Source organism: Engystomops pustulosus, chromosome 6, assembly GCF_040894005.1.
Source record: "Engystomops pustulosus chromosome 6, aEngPut4.maternal, whole genome shotgun sequence".
NCBI lineage: Eukaryota > Metazoa > Chordata > Amphibia > Anura > Leptodactylidae > Engystomops > Engystomops pustulosus.
The window spans coordinates 32,754,926-32,771,978 of NC_092416.1; the positions used below are offsets into that span (position 1 = coordinate 32,754,926).

General features: G+C 45.4%; 1 protein-coding gene across 1 annotated transcript in view; it reads right to left on the minus strand.

The window, feature by feature from the left end:
- Window positions 1-17,053, minus strand: part of MCAM (melanoma cell adhesion molecule) — a 53,436-nt gene that overhangs the window by 22,912 nt on the left and 13,471 nt on the right. The window contains exons 2-3 of the mRNA XM_072155600.1: window positions 7,520-7,635; window positions 49-256 (exon numbers count right to left, since the gene is read on the minus strand). Coding sequence (XP_072011701.1) covers window positions 49-256; window positions 7,520-7,635 — 324 coding nt within the window. The remainder of the gene's footprint in view (window positions 1-48; window positions 257-7,519; window positions 7,636-17,053) is intronic.

Sequence of the window (17,053 nt, forward strand, 5' to 3'; positions counted from 1 at the left end):
CGGTTGTTCCCCTCGGCCTATACTATGAGAATAGTTGTATAAACTCACTGTAGACTCTGAGTTGCACTTTGCTTTCTTTGGTTAAACCATTTTGGTCCTGGATCCGACAAATAAATAGCCGTTCATCGGGTATTTGTACATTTTCAATCACCAGCTGCATATTCTTCTTAACCTTGACGCGATCTTTCACGTCGGAGTCTTCCATGGATGTTCCTTTTGGGCCAGTTGTTAAAATCAGGTGATTTCCATTCTTCTCCTATGAAAAATGGAAAAGGATATAACATAACTGTACATGTATCTACATAGGGTGCTCATTTTGGCCACAGAAGTAATTCACTATTCAGGGGTTTGGTTACAAACCCCAAATGGGGGGGAGGGGGTGGCGTAGAAAAAAATGCTATCCTAACCCCTCAGACGTTCCAAATCTCCATTGCTTCCAAATCCCTATTACTTCTGCTCCCGACAGGTCTCTGGTCAGTTTCAAGTAGTATGTGATGTAATCCCTGGCCTAAAACATGACTTCTGATGGTGCATGAGAAGCAGAAGTTTTAGAGAGCAAATGGCCACCACAGAAATTCAGGACATCTTCAAGCTGGGTAAATATAGAAATTTCTGCTATTTTCCCCCCATCCCACTAGTTTTTGAGTTTATCTTGAAAATTGTATAGTGATACATTTTTGGATGGGTTTGTTACAATGCACTTACTGAGTCTACTCAAGGCTTTATAGACAATAGATACCCTAAGATACTCCAATGTTGGTACTGGTACAATGTATCATACTACTATAGACAAATTAACAATAATAAAGTGGAAGTTGATGATCTAAGCAAATTGAACCAACACTGGGTACAGAAAGAATTCCGACCCCTTTAAATTTTTCACTCTTTTTTTCATTACAGCCAATTGGTAAGATCAAAAAAGTTTTTTTTTTTACATAAAAAACATGAATGTAGATATTTTTTCTAATTTATTAAACAAGAAAAACAATAATATCACACGGTCATAAGTATTCAGACCCTTTGCTGTGACACATATTTAACTAACATGACATCCATTTCCTCCTAATCCTTGAGGTGGTTCCACTCCTTCAATGAAGCTCAGCTGTGTTTAATTAAACTGATTGGGCTTGATTATGAAAGGCGCACACCTGTCTATATAAGACCTCACAGCTCACAGTGCATGTCAGAGCACATGAGAATCATGAGGTCTAAGGAACTGCCCAAGGAGCCCAGAGACAGAATTGTGGCAAGGCACAGAAATGGCCAAGGTTACAAAAGAATTTCTGATGCACTCAAATTTCCTAAGAGCACAGTGGCCTTCATAGTCCTTAAATGAAAGAAGTTTGGGACAAAAATAACCCTTCCTCAACCTGGCCGTCCAGCCAAACTAAGCAATCGTGGGAGAATAGCCTTGGTGAGAGAGGTGAAGAAGAAACCCAAGATTACTGTAGCTGAGCTCCAGAGATGCAGTAGGGAGATGGGAGAAAGTGCCACAAAGTCGCCTATCACAGCAGTCCTCCACCAGTCGGGGCTTTATGGCAGATTCTGGCTGGGAAGACCCTTCCAGCAAGTCAATGACCCTAAGCCCACAGCTAAAATAACAAAGCAGAGGCTTCAGAGCATCTCTGTGACCATTCCTGATTGGCCCAGCCAGAGCCCTGACCTAAACCCAATGGAACATGTCTGGAGAGACTTGAAAATGGCTTCCACCAATGTTCACCATCCAACCTGAGGGAACTGTAGAGGATCTGCAAGGAAGAGGTAGAGGATCCCCAAATCCAGGTGTGAATACTTATCACCGGGGGCTGAATACTTATCACCGGGGGCTGAATACTTATCACCGGGGGCTGAATACCTATCACCAGGGGCTTAATACTTATCACCAGGGGCCGAATACTTATCACCAGGGGTCGAATACTTATCACCGGGGGCTGAATACCTATCACCAGGGGCTGAATACTCATCACCAGGGGCTGAATACTCATCACCGGGGGCTGAATACTTATCACCGGGGGCTGAATACTTATCACCGGGGGCTGAATACTTATCTCCAGGGGGTGAATACTTATTACCAGGGGCTGAATATTTATCACCGGGGGCTGAATACCTATCACCGGGGGCTGAATACCTATCACCAGGGGCTGAATACTTATCACCAGGGGCCGAATACTTATCACCAAGGGCTGAATACCTATCACCGGGGGCTGAATACTCATCACCAGGGGCTGAATACATATCACCGGGGGCTGAATACCTATCATGGGGGGCTGAATACTTATCACCGGGGGCCGAATACTTATCACCGGGGGCTGAATACTTATCACCAGGGGCTGAATACTTATCACCAGGGGCCGAATACTTATCACCGGGGGCTGAATACCTATCACCAGGGGCTGAATACTTATCACCGGGGGCTAAATACTTATCACCGGGGGCTGAATACTTATCACCGGGGGCTGAATACTCATCACCAGGGGCTGAATACTTATCACCGGGGGCTGAATACCTATCACCAAGGGCTGAATACTTATCACCAGGGGCCGAATACTTATCACCGGGGGCTGAATACCTATCACCAGGGGCTGAATACTCATCACCAGGGGCTGAATACTTATCACCGGGGGCTGAATGCCTATCACCAGGGGCTGAATACTCATCACCGGGGGCTGAATACTTATCACCAGGGGCTGAATACCTATCACCAGGGGCTGAATACTCATCACCGGGGGCTGAATACTCATCACCAGGGGCTGAATACTTATCACCGGGGGCTGAATACTTATCACCAGGGGCTGAATACTTATCACCTGGTGCTGATTACTTATCACCAGGGGCTGAATACTTATCACCGGGGGCTGAATACCTATCACCAGGGGCTGAATACTTATCACCGGGGGCTGAATACTTATCACCGGGGGCTGAATACTTATCACCGGGGGCTGAATACTTATCACCGGGGGCTGAATACCTATCACCAGGGGCTGAATACTCATCACCAAGGGCTGAATACTTATCATCGGGGGCTGAACACTTATCACCGGGGGCTGAATACTTATCACCGGGGGCTGAATACTTATCACCGGGGGCTGAATACTTATCACCGGGGGCTGAATACTTATATCACCGGGGGCTGAATACTTATCACCAGGGGCTGAATACTTATCTCCAGGGGCTGAATACCTATCACCAGGGGCTGAATACTTATCACCAGGCTCCGAATACTTATCACCGGGGGCTGAATACCTATCACCAGGGGCTGAATACTTATCACCGGGGGCTGAATACTTATCACCGGGGGCTGAATACTTATCACCAGGAGCTGAATACTTATCACCGGGGGCTGAATACTTATCACCGGGGGCTGAATACTTATCACGGGGGCTGAATACTTATCACCAGGGACTGAATACTTATCACCAGGAGCCGAATACCTATCACCAGGGGCTGAATACTTATCACCGGGGGCTGAATACTTATCACCAGGGGCCGAATACTTATCACCGGGGGCTGAATACCTATCACCAGGGGCTGAATACTCATCACCAGGGGCCGAATACTTATCACCGGGGGCTGAATACCTATCACCAGGGGCTGAATACTTATCACCGGGGGCTGAATACTTATCTCCGGGGGCTGAATACCTATCAGCAGGGGCTGAATACTCATCACCGGGGGCTGAATACTCATCACCAGGGGCTGAATACTTATCACCGGGGGCTGAATACTTATCACCAGGGGCTGAATACTTATCACCAGGGGCCGAATACTTATCACCGGGGGCTGAATACCTATCACCAGGGGCTGAATACTTATCACCGGGGGCTGAATACTTATCACCAGGGGCTGAATACTCATCACCAGGGGCTGAATACTTATCACCAGGGGCTGAATACCTATCACCAGGGGCTGAATACTGAATAAGAAACCCAAGATTACTGTAGCTGAGCTCCAGAGATGCAGTAGGGAGATGGGAGAAAGTGCCACAAAGTCAACTATCACAGCAGTCCTCCACCAGTCGGGGCTTTATGGCAGATTCTGGCTGGGAAGACCCTTCCAGCAAGTCAATGACCCTAAGCCCACAGCTAAAATAACAAAGCAGAGGCTTCAGAGCATCTCTGTGACCATTCCTGATTGGCCCAGCCAGAGCCCTGACCTAAACCCAATGGAGCATGTCTGGAGAGACTTGAAAATGGCTTCCACCAATGTTCACCATCCAACCTGAGGGAACTGGAGAGGATCTGCAAGGAAGAGGTAGAGGATCCCCAAATCCAGGTGTGAATACTTATCACCGGGGGCTGAATACTTATCACCGGGGGCTGAATACTTATCACCAGGGGCTGAATACTTATCACCAGGGACTGAATACTTATCACCAAGAGCCGAATACCTATCACCAGGGGCTGAATACTTATCACCGGGGGCTGAATACTTATCACCAGGGGCCGAATACTTATCACCGGGGGCTGAATACCTATCACCAGGGGCTGAATACTTATCATCGGGGGCTGAATACCTATCAGCAGGGGCTGAATACTCATCACCGGGGGCTGAATACTCATCACCAGGGGCTGAATACTTATCACCGGGGGCTGAATACTTATCACCAGGGGCTGAATACTTATCACCAGGGGCCGAATACTTATCACCGGGGGCTGAATACCTATCACCAGGGGCTGAATACTTATCACCGGGGGCTGAATACTTATCACCAGGGGCTGAATACTCATCACCAGGGGCTGAATACTTATCACCAGGGGCTGAATACCTATCACCAGGGGCTGAATACTGAATAAGAAACCCAAGATTACTGTAGCTGAGCTCCAGAGATGCAGTAGGGAGATGGGAGAAAGTGCCACAAAGTCAACTATCACAGCAGTCCTCCACCAGTCGGGGCTTTATGGCAGATTCTGGCTGGGAAGACCCTTCCAGCAAGTCAATGACCCTAAGCCCACAGCTAAAATAACAAAGCAGAGGCTTCAGAGCATCTCTGTGACCATTCCTGATTGGCCCAGCCAGAGCCCTGACCTAAACCCAATGGAGCATGTCTGGAGAGACTTGAAAATGGCTTCCACCAATGTTCACCATCCAACCTGAGGGAACTGGAGAGGATCTGCAAGGAAGAGGTAGAGGATCCCCAAATCCAGGTGTGAATACTTATCACCGGGGGCTGAATACTTATCACCGGGGGCTGAATACTTATCACCAGGGACTGAATACTTATCACCAGGGACTGAATACTTATCACCGGGGGCTGAATACCTATCAGCAGGGGCTGAATACTTATCACCAGGGGCCGAATACTTATCACCGGGGGCTGAATACCTATCAGCAGGGGCTGAATACTTATCACCAGGGGCCGAATACTCATCACCGGGGGCTGAATACTCATCTCCAGGGGCTGAATACTTATCACCGGGGGCTGAATACTTATCACCGGGGGCTGAATACTTATCTCCAGGGGCTGAATACTTATCACCGGGGGCTGAATACTTATCACCAGGGGCTGAATACTTATCACCAGGGGCCGAATACTTATCACCGGGGGCTGAATACCTATCGCCAGGGGCTGAATACTTATCACCGGGGGCTGAATACTTATCACCAGGGGCTGAATACTTATCACCGGGGGCTGAATACTTATCACCAGGGGCTGAATACTCATCACCAGGGGCTGAATACTTATCACCGGGGGCTGAATACCTATCACCAGGGGCTGAATACTCATCACCAGGGGCTGAATACTTATCACCGGGGGCTGAATACTTATCACCAGGGGCTGAATACTTATCACCAGGGGCCGAATACTTATCACCGGGGGCCGAATACCTATCACCAGGGGCTGAATACTTACCACCGGGGGCTGAATACTTATCACCGGGGGCTGAATACCTATCACCAGGGGCTGAATACTCATCACTGGGGGCTGAATACCTATCACCAGGAGCTGAATACTCATCACCAGGGGCTGAATACCTATCACCGGGGGCTGAATACCTATCACCAGGGGCTGAATACTTATCACCGGGGGCAGAATACTTATCACCAGGGGCTGCATACTTATCACCGGGGGCAGAATACTTATCACCGGGGGCTGAATACTTATCACCAGGGGCTGAATACCTATCACCAGGGGCTGAATACTCATCACCAGGAGCTGAATACTTATCATCGGGGGCTGAACACTTATCACCAGGGGCTGAATACTTATCACCGGGGGCTGAATACTTATCACCGGGGGCTGAATACTTATCACCGGGGGCTGAATACTTATCACCGGGGGCTGAATACTTATCACCGGGGGCTGAATACTTATCACCCGGGGCTGAATACTTATCACCAGGGGCTGAATACTTATCTCCAGGGGCTGAATACCTATCACCAGGGGCTGAATACTTATCACCGGGTGCCGAATACTTATCACCGGGGGCTGAATACCTATCACCGGGGGCTGAATACTTATCACCGGGGGCTGAATACTTATCACCGGGGGCTGAATACTTATCACCAGGAGCTGAATACTTATCACCGGGGGCTGAATACTTATCACCTGGGGTTGAATACTTATCACCGGGGGCTGAATACTTATCACCGGGGGCTGAATACTTATCACCAGGGACTGAATACTTATCACCAGGAGCCGAATACCTATCACCAGGGGCTGAATACTTATCACCGGGGGCTGAATACTTATCACCAGGGGCCGAATACTTATCACCGGGGGCTGAATACTCATCACCGGGGGCCGAATACTTATCACCAGGGGCCGAATACTTATCACCGGGGGCTGAATACTTATCACCAGGGGCTGAATACTTATCACCGGGGGCTGAATACCTATCACCAGGGGCTGAATACTTATCACCGGGGGCGAATACTTATCACCGGGGGCTGAATACTTATCACCGGGGGCTGAATACTTATCACCAGGGGCCGAATACTTATCACCGGGGGCTGAATACTCATCACCAGGGGCTGAAAACTTATCACCAGGGGCTGAATACTTATCACCAGGGGCCGAATAATTATCACCGGGGGCTGAATAGCTATCACCAGGGGCTGAATACTTATCACCAGGGGCCGAATAATTATCACCGGGGGCTGAATAGCTATCACCGGGGGCTGAATACTTATCACCAGGGGCTGAATACTCATCACCAGGGGCTGAATACTTATCACCAGGGGCCGAATAATTATCACCGGGGGCTGAATACTTATCACCAGGGGGTGAATACTCATCACCGGGGGCTGAATACTTATCACCAGGGGCCGAATACTTATCACCAGGGGCTGAATACTTATCACCAGGGGGTGAATACTTATCACCAGGTCATATTTCAGTTTTTCTTGTTTAATAAATTATCTACATTTCAGGTTTTTGTTTCTGTCAAGATGGAGAAGACTTTTTTGATTTTACCAATTAGCTGCAATGAAACAAAAGTGAAAAATTTAGAGGGGTCTGAATACTTTCAGTATTCATTGTAAACTGGTAGAAAAGTGATTGCCATTTATGGTTACTTACATATAACCACTGCACTGTGGAATCATCGTGGCTGTGGACGTCACATGGAAGAATGACTTTATGACCCAGCATGACATGCTCTTCTTTGGGTACATGATCATGCTGCCCCTGTGTCCCTACAACAAGAACAAAAAAAAAAAAATAAAGCAAAAGAAAAGAGTATAAATAATGAATAAATGTAACATATAAACTCTGCAAAAATGAAGGATATCAACAGGAAACAGCTGGAAACAACTCTGGAAAAGATAAGAACAACAATCATCTCAAAGTTGCTACACTTTCCCGTGTTAACAAAATTATATATCCCCTATTAATATGAGATATAAGTATATATACCGTACACACAGTTGACCAAGGCTCAGGAAGAGCTGAAACATGTCTGGTGCTGATGCTATGTTTATGTTAATTCTTTGATTTTGGAGAATAAAAGAATAATTTTGCAGTCTCGAGGTGTCATCCATCTATCTATCTATTCATCTATTAAAAAATCAAAGTGATATATATATATATATATAGTGTAATATTACTGGACTGTTGCACTGGGGTCGGTAGGTGGCTCCACTATGAGTCTGACGTCCATCAGGAGCTACTCTTGTTTCTGTGTTTATAATTTTCCAATGTCTTTTTTATATTAGTTTTTCTTTCGGGAATTTCATGATATTAATGTGGGGGTACATAGGGGGGCATCACAGGTCGGATCCAGTGAGGGTTTGCCCTTTATTAGGAGGATCCTGTGTTATGTGTCAGGGTGGACAGGACAAACTACAAGGGATGGACCTAGTTATTGTCCTTGAAGCATCTAGTTTGGAAAGCTTGAGGGAAATATGATTTAATGTCACAGAGCTTCATTCCCAGTGTGGTGGTGCTGCAGACAATTAGAACACTTGCTGTTATATTCCATTACAGATTATAGCTGATCACTACGACACTGAGGATCCTGTTACACAAACCTTCTCAGAAACTGGGCTTATTAAAAGCAGAAACCTCCTAAAGTGGGTTAGGGGTACAGTATTTCTGGTCGCACTTCCAGGGGGGTATAGGGCCTGATGCAGTCTATAAGTCACCTCCTCGAACCACAGGTTATCACTTCCATATTCCAGGGGAATTCCTTTATTGACCACTGGTCGGAGGAGGCCACCTATAGGCACAAGCAGGTCCCTTGATCCCCCAAAACTTCAAGGTTGACTCAGGTCTTAAAACTAGAGGTACTAAACCAACAGGGAAACTAAAGCAGGGTAAGTATACACACTTTTTCTTCCTACGCCGCCCCCCCCCCCCCCCCGGTTGTTTTCCAAGGCCTCGTTCATTAACACATTATCGGTACAGGTGCAGCTCATAGCCACCTTTGCCTGCAAGTCAAGACTAGAATGTGAACGGAGCCAGAAGATCTCCATACCGCAACATCTGTCCAGGCTCTGCAATAACCCTTTCTTCTGCTTAACTATGGGTGTAGCTGTCAGACCCTGGAAAACCCCCAATAAAACTTCCCAAGCTGTTAGTTGCCACCGGCTTTAAAGGGAATCCACCACATGGATTTAGTGGTTTTAACCCAAGGACACGTACAGGCTGACATGTGCTCCCTGAAACAGGATCAGTGCATCAGCTGTTAATGGCTTCTTTTTTTGTGAAAATGGATTTTTAAAAATATGCAAATGAGCCTCAGGAGCTCCTGTGTATATCACAGAAGCCCCTTCTTGCTCCCTTGGCTGTCACTTACTCTCTGGCAGGGGAACGGAGGAGGTGGACATAAAAACCGAAGGGAGGTGTGAATAATAAGCAGCCGATGGAGCCAGAAGGGGCTTCTATGATGTAAACAGGAGCCCCTGAGGCTCACCTGCATATTTTCATTCACGAAAGTCATTTTTCACGAAAGATAAGCTGTTAACAGCTAACTGAAGAACTGATCCTGTTTCAAGGGGTGCACGCCCGCCTGTAAGTGTACTTGGGTTTAAACCACTAAATCCTTGTTGTTTCCTTTAAATTTTTGTCTAAAGAACTTTTATGATTTTAAATCCCATATTGACTCCATTCCTCGCTATATATTAAACCAAACCATAAGAGGTAAGGGGACATCAAAATCATTATTGGCATGATCAGTGGAAATGTGCGATGAAACAAAAAGTAGAAAAAAAAATAGTAACAAAAAGTTTATAAATCAATTTCTAAACCTCACGGCTCCATTAGATAACAATGCCATTATCTCCACATAGAGAAGACTTGGAATGGTTAGAAGTCTTCCCCAGGGCAGTCTGTATGCCAAAATTGTATTAGTATTGGGCAAAATTCATTGCCACAAGATTAATGCTAGATATATTATTAATCATAATATATTTTTTATGAATATGGCACAAACAATAAGTTTTCCTTAAAGGAAATCTACCACCAGGATGAAGCATTGTAAACCCAGAACACTGACATACTGGTGGGTGCCCCCCTCTGGCAAGATCTGCTCTTATTTTAGCTTCTTATTCCCTTGGTTTAACAAAAAAAGGCTTTAAAAATTATGCAAATGAGCCCAAGGGGTTCTGGGTTCCATAACTGTTAATTGAGTCTGCAGCCCCTCAGGCTCATTTGCATAATTTTTAAAGCCTTTTGTTTTAAAGCAAGGGCATACGAAGCTAAAAGATGAGCAGATACTGTCAGAGGGGGCACATACCAGTATGTCAGTGTTCTTGGTTTACAATCCTTCATCCTGGTGGTTAATTTCCTTTAAACTCAATGAAAATTAAAATTAGGGCCTATTCTAAAAGGCTTTCTCTTCCGATCTTAGCACATGGGCCCATACAAGGCAATGGCTCTACTGATACTTCCATTATTACGATGACAATTAAGGGGAGTGATATTAGGATACAACATTTATATGGATGAAAATTGGTCTATTTTTGGACACATTGGGGGTCATTTACTAAGGGCCCGATTCGCGTTTTCCCGATGTGTTACCCGAATATTTCCGATTTCCATTGGGGCAGATTTACTTACCCGGTCCATTCGCGATCCAGCGGCGCGTTCTCTGAACAGGATTCGGGTCCGGACGGGATTTATGAAGGTAGTTCCTCCGCCGTCCACCAGGTGGCGCTGCTGCGCTGAAAATCATCTGAACACGCCGGAATACACCGAGCTGGACCAGGTGAAGGTAAGCGCTTCCCAAGCGACACATTTTCGGTTTTTAAATGCGGCGGTTTTTCCGAATACGTCGGGTTTTTGTTCGGCCACGCCCCCCGATTTCCCGTCGCGTGTATGCCAGCGCCGATGCGTCACAATCCGATCGCGTGCACCAAAATCCCGGGGAAATTCAGGTACAATCGGCGCAAATCTCGGGTAACACGTCGGGAAAAGGCGAATCAGGCCCTTAGTAAATGACCCCCATTTATGTGAATTTTTGCACCTTTTTAAACCTATTTTGCTTTACCCTCATAATATAATGCAAAATAATGGATGCACTTTAAAGCTGGAACTTTCCATACATTAAAAAATGACATTTCAGTCCCTAATCACACAACAAGCGATCCATAGAAGCTCACAAAACCCGGTCTGCAGCAGGACGTACAGACAGGTCCTTGTATTCATGATATATAAGGCTCTGTTCTTACAATCCTTGGGGATAGTGTAAGCCTGGGCTCAGGGAAGCAGAGGAAGGAGCCGCTACTACACACCACATGAAGTTTTCCTTGTAATGAGTCTTAGAGCTTTTAAGATCCATTAAGATGCGTTTTTACAAATTATTAAGAATTCAGAAACAACAAAAGCAATCCACAATTTTCGGATTTTTCAGGGTTGAATTGTACAGGGAAGTCACATCTTTAGGACATGTTATTTAAGTGGTGATTCATTTTGTCATGTCAAAATCAAAAGAAAAGGGCCGTGCGCCAGTTTTCTGGTGGACCTTGCACTTTTTTTTGGGTGCAAACTTCTTGCACAGGTATTTAAGAAGTGTCCGCACCCCATATGTGTCGCACACGTCCTTTCTGTGGCGCGGCTGCAATAGGCATCATGCGACACAATTTAGAGGGGATGCCGGGGCTCAGTCGGACCGTCCGACAGAATTGTGTTGCACGGCCCATGTTAAAGGTGCACCAAAAAAAAAAGTGGTGCACTCTGTTGGGGCAGTGCAGGGGGCGTTTGGTTCCCCCTGCTCACTAAACAGGCAAACTGCATATAATGCATTTTGCACTGTTTTTAGTAAATGTGGGCCAGTAACTAGGTTGGAGTACCAAAGACCAATGAAGATGTATGGTTTATTCCACAACATTCCCACAAGTAGGACCCTATGTACAATCTGCTCAGCACCTCGTGCTATGTAACATGCCGCCTGCAGATAGGACACTATATACAATCTGCTCAGACTCTCCTGCTCTATAACATTCTACCTGTAGATAGGACAGTATGCACAAACTGCTCAGCCTCTGCTGCTCTATAACATGCTGCCAGCAGATAGGACACTATGTACAATCTACTGAGCACCTCCTGCTCTATAACATGCTGCCAGCAGATAAGACACTATGTACAATCTGCTTAGTTCCTCCTGCTGTATAACATGCTCACTGCAGATAGGCCACTATATACAATCTGCTCAGCGCCTCCTGCTCTATAACATGCTGCCTGCAGACAGGACAGTATGTACAATCTGCTTAACTCCACCTGCTCTATAACATGCTGCCTGCAGACAGGACACTATGTACAATCTGCTTAGTTCCTCCTGCTTTATAACATGCTGCCTGCAGATAGGACACTATGTACAATCTGCTCAGCTCCTCCTGCTCTATAACATGCTGCCAGCAGATGGGCCACTATATACAATCTGCTCAGCGCCTCCTGCTCTATAACATGCTGCCTGCAGACAGGACACAATGTACAATCTGCTTAGCTCTTCCTGCTCTATAACATACGTCCTACAAATAGTACACTGGTCCAGATCTAATATTCCGGTTACGTCAGTTTTCTGTCTAACTTTGCACATAAGACTCCTTGGAGCTTGCACATGTATTTAAGAAGTGTTTGCACCAGATTTGCATCGCAGCTGCACTGTGTCTGACAAGACAGAAAAAATGTGCACCTAAAAAGACTGTTAGTGCTTAGTCAGAGTTTGTGACAAATTTATTACAGCAACTCGACAATTGTGTCACACGCTGTATGTTAAAGGTGCACCTAAAAAAGATGGTGTGCACTTCCTGAGCGGTGCAGGGGGCGTTAGATAATTGAAGACCATGGGGCACATTTACTAAGAACAGTGCAGTCTGTACTGTGTGCAGTCGCCTGTGTAGTGTGCAGGGGGTGCCAGATTCATGAATTGTGACGCCTGTTCTTCGTGAGTCTGGTGCCCCCTTCACTTTTTTTTGGTGCATCTTTAACATAGGGCACGCAAGATACTTCTGATGGACTTTGCATGATAAATCTGGCGGACGGTCCGACTGAGCACCAGAGCGCCCCCTTTAGAGCAGAAATTTGTGGTGCATGAAGGACACTTCTTAAATACCTGTGCAAGCAATTTGCACTAGAAAGAAAAAACGGACGCACGACCCTTACTAAATGCCCCCATGCGTCAGTATTCAATAATCTTCTGCACCCAGAAAATTTGTGAGGAAAACTACACATAGAATAGTTTGCACTACTTTTGATTAATCTGGCCCATTATGTGCAATCTGATCAGCTCCTCCTGCTCTATGACATGCTGACTGAAAATCAGTTACTATGGGGGGGATTTACTAATTCTGGCGCAAGCACGACTGTCAGCATCGGAGATCAGTCTCCGGAAAGCACAGCCCGATGTATTAATATGGCGTACGGCTGTAAGTAAATAATGGGTAGACGGTAATAATCAGTCGTGCGCCATAAAAATGCCGACATCAATGAGATATGCGCCAAAATCTTACATGGACTGCGCCTTAATTTTGCCCTCTGACCATTTTTTTCCTGGTCTATTGTGCGCCAAAAAAAAGCAGACAAAATACACATAAATGTGACGGATAATGTGGAAAAGTTAGGCCATGCCCACTTGCGCCAAAAAAAGATGGAGGAGTCGGGATAGTCGTAAACATCTTTTCTTTCTGACGCAAACTCATCATAAATGATCCGCAACAATTCTGCGCCCAAAAAAAAACAAAAGATCCCGGCATTTTTTAGGCGCAGTTACGATAATACATGTCCCCCAATGTGTAACTGGCTGAGCCCCTTCTGCTATATCACATGATCTAGTTAGATTACACTGCATTTTCATGGCAGTAAGTTCCCGTTAAAAGTGGGTCTGCATAGCATAAGGAAATCGCCAGAACAATTTCTTATTTGCATACTGGTCACTGCCCTCAATCTCCCATCATTATTCATCTCACATTGTAGACAAAAGATCAGTGTGCGATTTAGAACTTTCTCAATAAAACTCTTGTCACTCAGATTTTATACGATTTCCCTGCGGAATGTAGAATGGAATCTCTTCAGTGACTGATGACGACCATCCATGGAAATCACTCGAAGTGAAGGAGTTGCTCCACTTGTGTTATGTTAGTCCTTGACACCCACATCTACACTTCATTCCCTCGCTGTATGTTTCGGCAGAACTTAGCGTCTTATTGTTGGTCTCGCTCGTAAATACATCCGTCTTTCTTCCTGACATCTATCTGTCTCGGTCAATGCAGGTCCTTCTTGTATAATACAAGTCCTGTATTCAGTCTCCGCTGTGGATCCAGCTGGGGAGATGCTTAGTAACAAGATGTATTTTTCATTCATACAACAGAGCTTTCACGAGGCAAAGAAATTTGAGAAAACAGCAACGCAAAGTATGAAGCGAAACATGGAGTCAGACCAGCAAAATAAGCAGAAGTATCCAAAGTAAAGCAATACATTAGAGTACCATAATGTCAATTCCAAAAACTTTTCTGGTGGATCTAAACATTATGTCATGAAATAGACCCCCAAGTTTGGGCCGTGTGTGTATATATACATCATTCTGCTGATAGCACAATCACTCCCGCCCTAAATAAATATTCATGATATTGCAACGCCTCTGACTGGCCTGAAGTCAAGAATGTGCCATTTATGATTGACCACCTCATTATAAGGAGCCCATAAGTGGCCAGCAAAATCATGCACACTACATTACCATAAGTATGAAGGAACCCAAACATAACACCCGTAAGGGCTTCTCAAAAGGGGTGGCTGGCATTTCCATCTTGGAGCACTGAGGTTCTGGGCAACATTCAACATAAGCCTCGTGCACACGACTGTGGTTTTAAGACATGTGCTAGTCGCTGTTTCAAAGGCTGAGCAGATCTAATGAGGGTAGAGCTGCACCAGCCATGAGGCAAGTTGAGCATCTTGCATCAGGCAGCACCACCTGCTGTAAGATGGGGGGGGCAGCATCAGGAGCACAGTCACCTGCTACCAAGCAGGACTTTAAAATTATTAATAATGTCTCCTCACACCCGGTGTCAGCATGGATGTGAGACACTGTATGCAGAACCCACTTACTAAAAAATAACCTGATACATTAGTACTGGATGGGGCAGAAGGGTCGCCATTATACAGCTTTCCTTATGGAGCAGTGAGTTTAGGTTCATCCCTGGATAAGCTCCTACCTGGAAAAAAACATTTCATTTGCCCAGCTTGTGACTAATCACAACTTATCTCTATGCAGTGATAAAACATGGAGAGCAAAAGAGCGGGAAAAACCACAAATATGAAATACCACAGAAATGATCAATACCTCAAACCTGAGGTAAAATTAAGTAGCCACAGTTAGAAAAACATGAGGTACTGTGACATCATGTATCCCCTTACACAATAGGGGAACATTTATGTAGGAAACTTCACTAAAAGTGCTCTGCCTGTATATAATATTCGGTGCGTCACATTCATTAAGAACGTGCACCAGAAATCATGAATCTGTCACTTTCCTGCACCGGCCCCCATAGAGTTCACCAACTTTTTTGTGGTGAGCCTCTAATATAGGCCATGCGACAGAATTTGCTTATTAAATCTGGTGCACATCCGACTGAGCACCGGAATGCCGACGAATTTGTGTGGCATGGTGCCTAGTGCGGCTGCGGTCGTGTCCGACACAATAGTGTCGCAGACACTTCTTAATTACCCATGCAAGCAGGTTCCACTAGAAAGAATGTGCAAAGTCAGATAGAAAACTGGCGCAAAGCCCTTAGTAAATGTGCCCCAATGAGTTCCAGGGGCCCGTACATTTCTGTGAGCTCTGAATTATTCCCCATATTCCTGCCAAGCCAAGTTTTTGGCTTAGTAGGTCTCTTCTCCTATCATAGGAGTGTCAGTGGAGCTCAAAGACTGACGACAGAAGGGCCGAAAAGAATCACTACTGGAGACATGCAAGAGGTGCGGTGGTCACATTTTCCCTCCAAATTCCATTCAGACGAAAGTTTTCCACTTTCATCTTTTTAGGACTGCTTTTCCATATGGCTCATACATATATCTGTTATCTATATACCCTGAGTGGCAATCTGCTTTCCATCCATTAGACTTGTTGAGGATATCCTGTAGATAATAAGGAGATCTGTGATGAATTTAATACAATAAGATACAGGCATGTAGTGAGGGAATGGCTGACAGTGGTGGTGGTAGAGGGGGGGTAATCTGGGACGTCTGTTTTCTATCGAAAAAGGAAATATCTCAGTTTATCTTTATTACTGTCATCTTCTATGGGAATCCAATGATAGTCGGTGGACTAGCCTTCCATTGACCTAATAATAATAAAATCGACCTAATAATTTTACTAAGTGCTTCCCACGCCACAAAATGGCTAACACATATGGTAGCCACTTATCATATGGCTAGACCAACACACAACAGAGCTTTTTGCTCCAAGATTTCATGTATTATAGACGATAACACACATCACTTAAAGGGGTTTTCCGCAAACTAAAGTTAACTTGCCGATCAGTGGGAGTGATCGTGAAAACGAACGCGAAAGTGACACCTCGCTGCTCCGACACACTAATGGAGCAGGCGGTCAATGAATGGATAAGCAGGATGATGAGGGAGAGCTGTCAATCACTGTGTGTGGTGGATTGAAATGTCTCACCTAAGAGTCCTGTAGGCGGGATTATCAGGACTCTCATCATCTCCTGACAGGATTTACTTTTTCTCGGAAACACTCCACCAAATTCTATCATGTTATATATCCCAGAACTCAGTGTCTTCCCTTCTACCATAACCTGATCTCAGATAGGACACCATATATCACCTGCCAGATTTATTTTGTAAGACAAGAAGCAGGCACACGCTTCTGTGCAGGCCTCTAATCTTATTACTGTGAATTTGCCTTTAGAACAGAACAGTTTGATGCATTGAAGACGTCCCAATTACCCAGCTTTCTCCGTCACTCTATCCAGGCCGCACGCTTCATATATATATAGATATGTACCATTTACAGACACTTTATAGCGGCATTACATCTTTTACGTCATTGTCATGAGATTGCGGTGTAATTTCTATAGATTATCATGGCAGGACATGCTGTGTTAGCACCAAACAAGCATTAAAAGTCAGCGATCTGAGGCGTTTCCGGCTCGTACATAC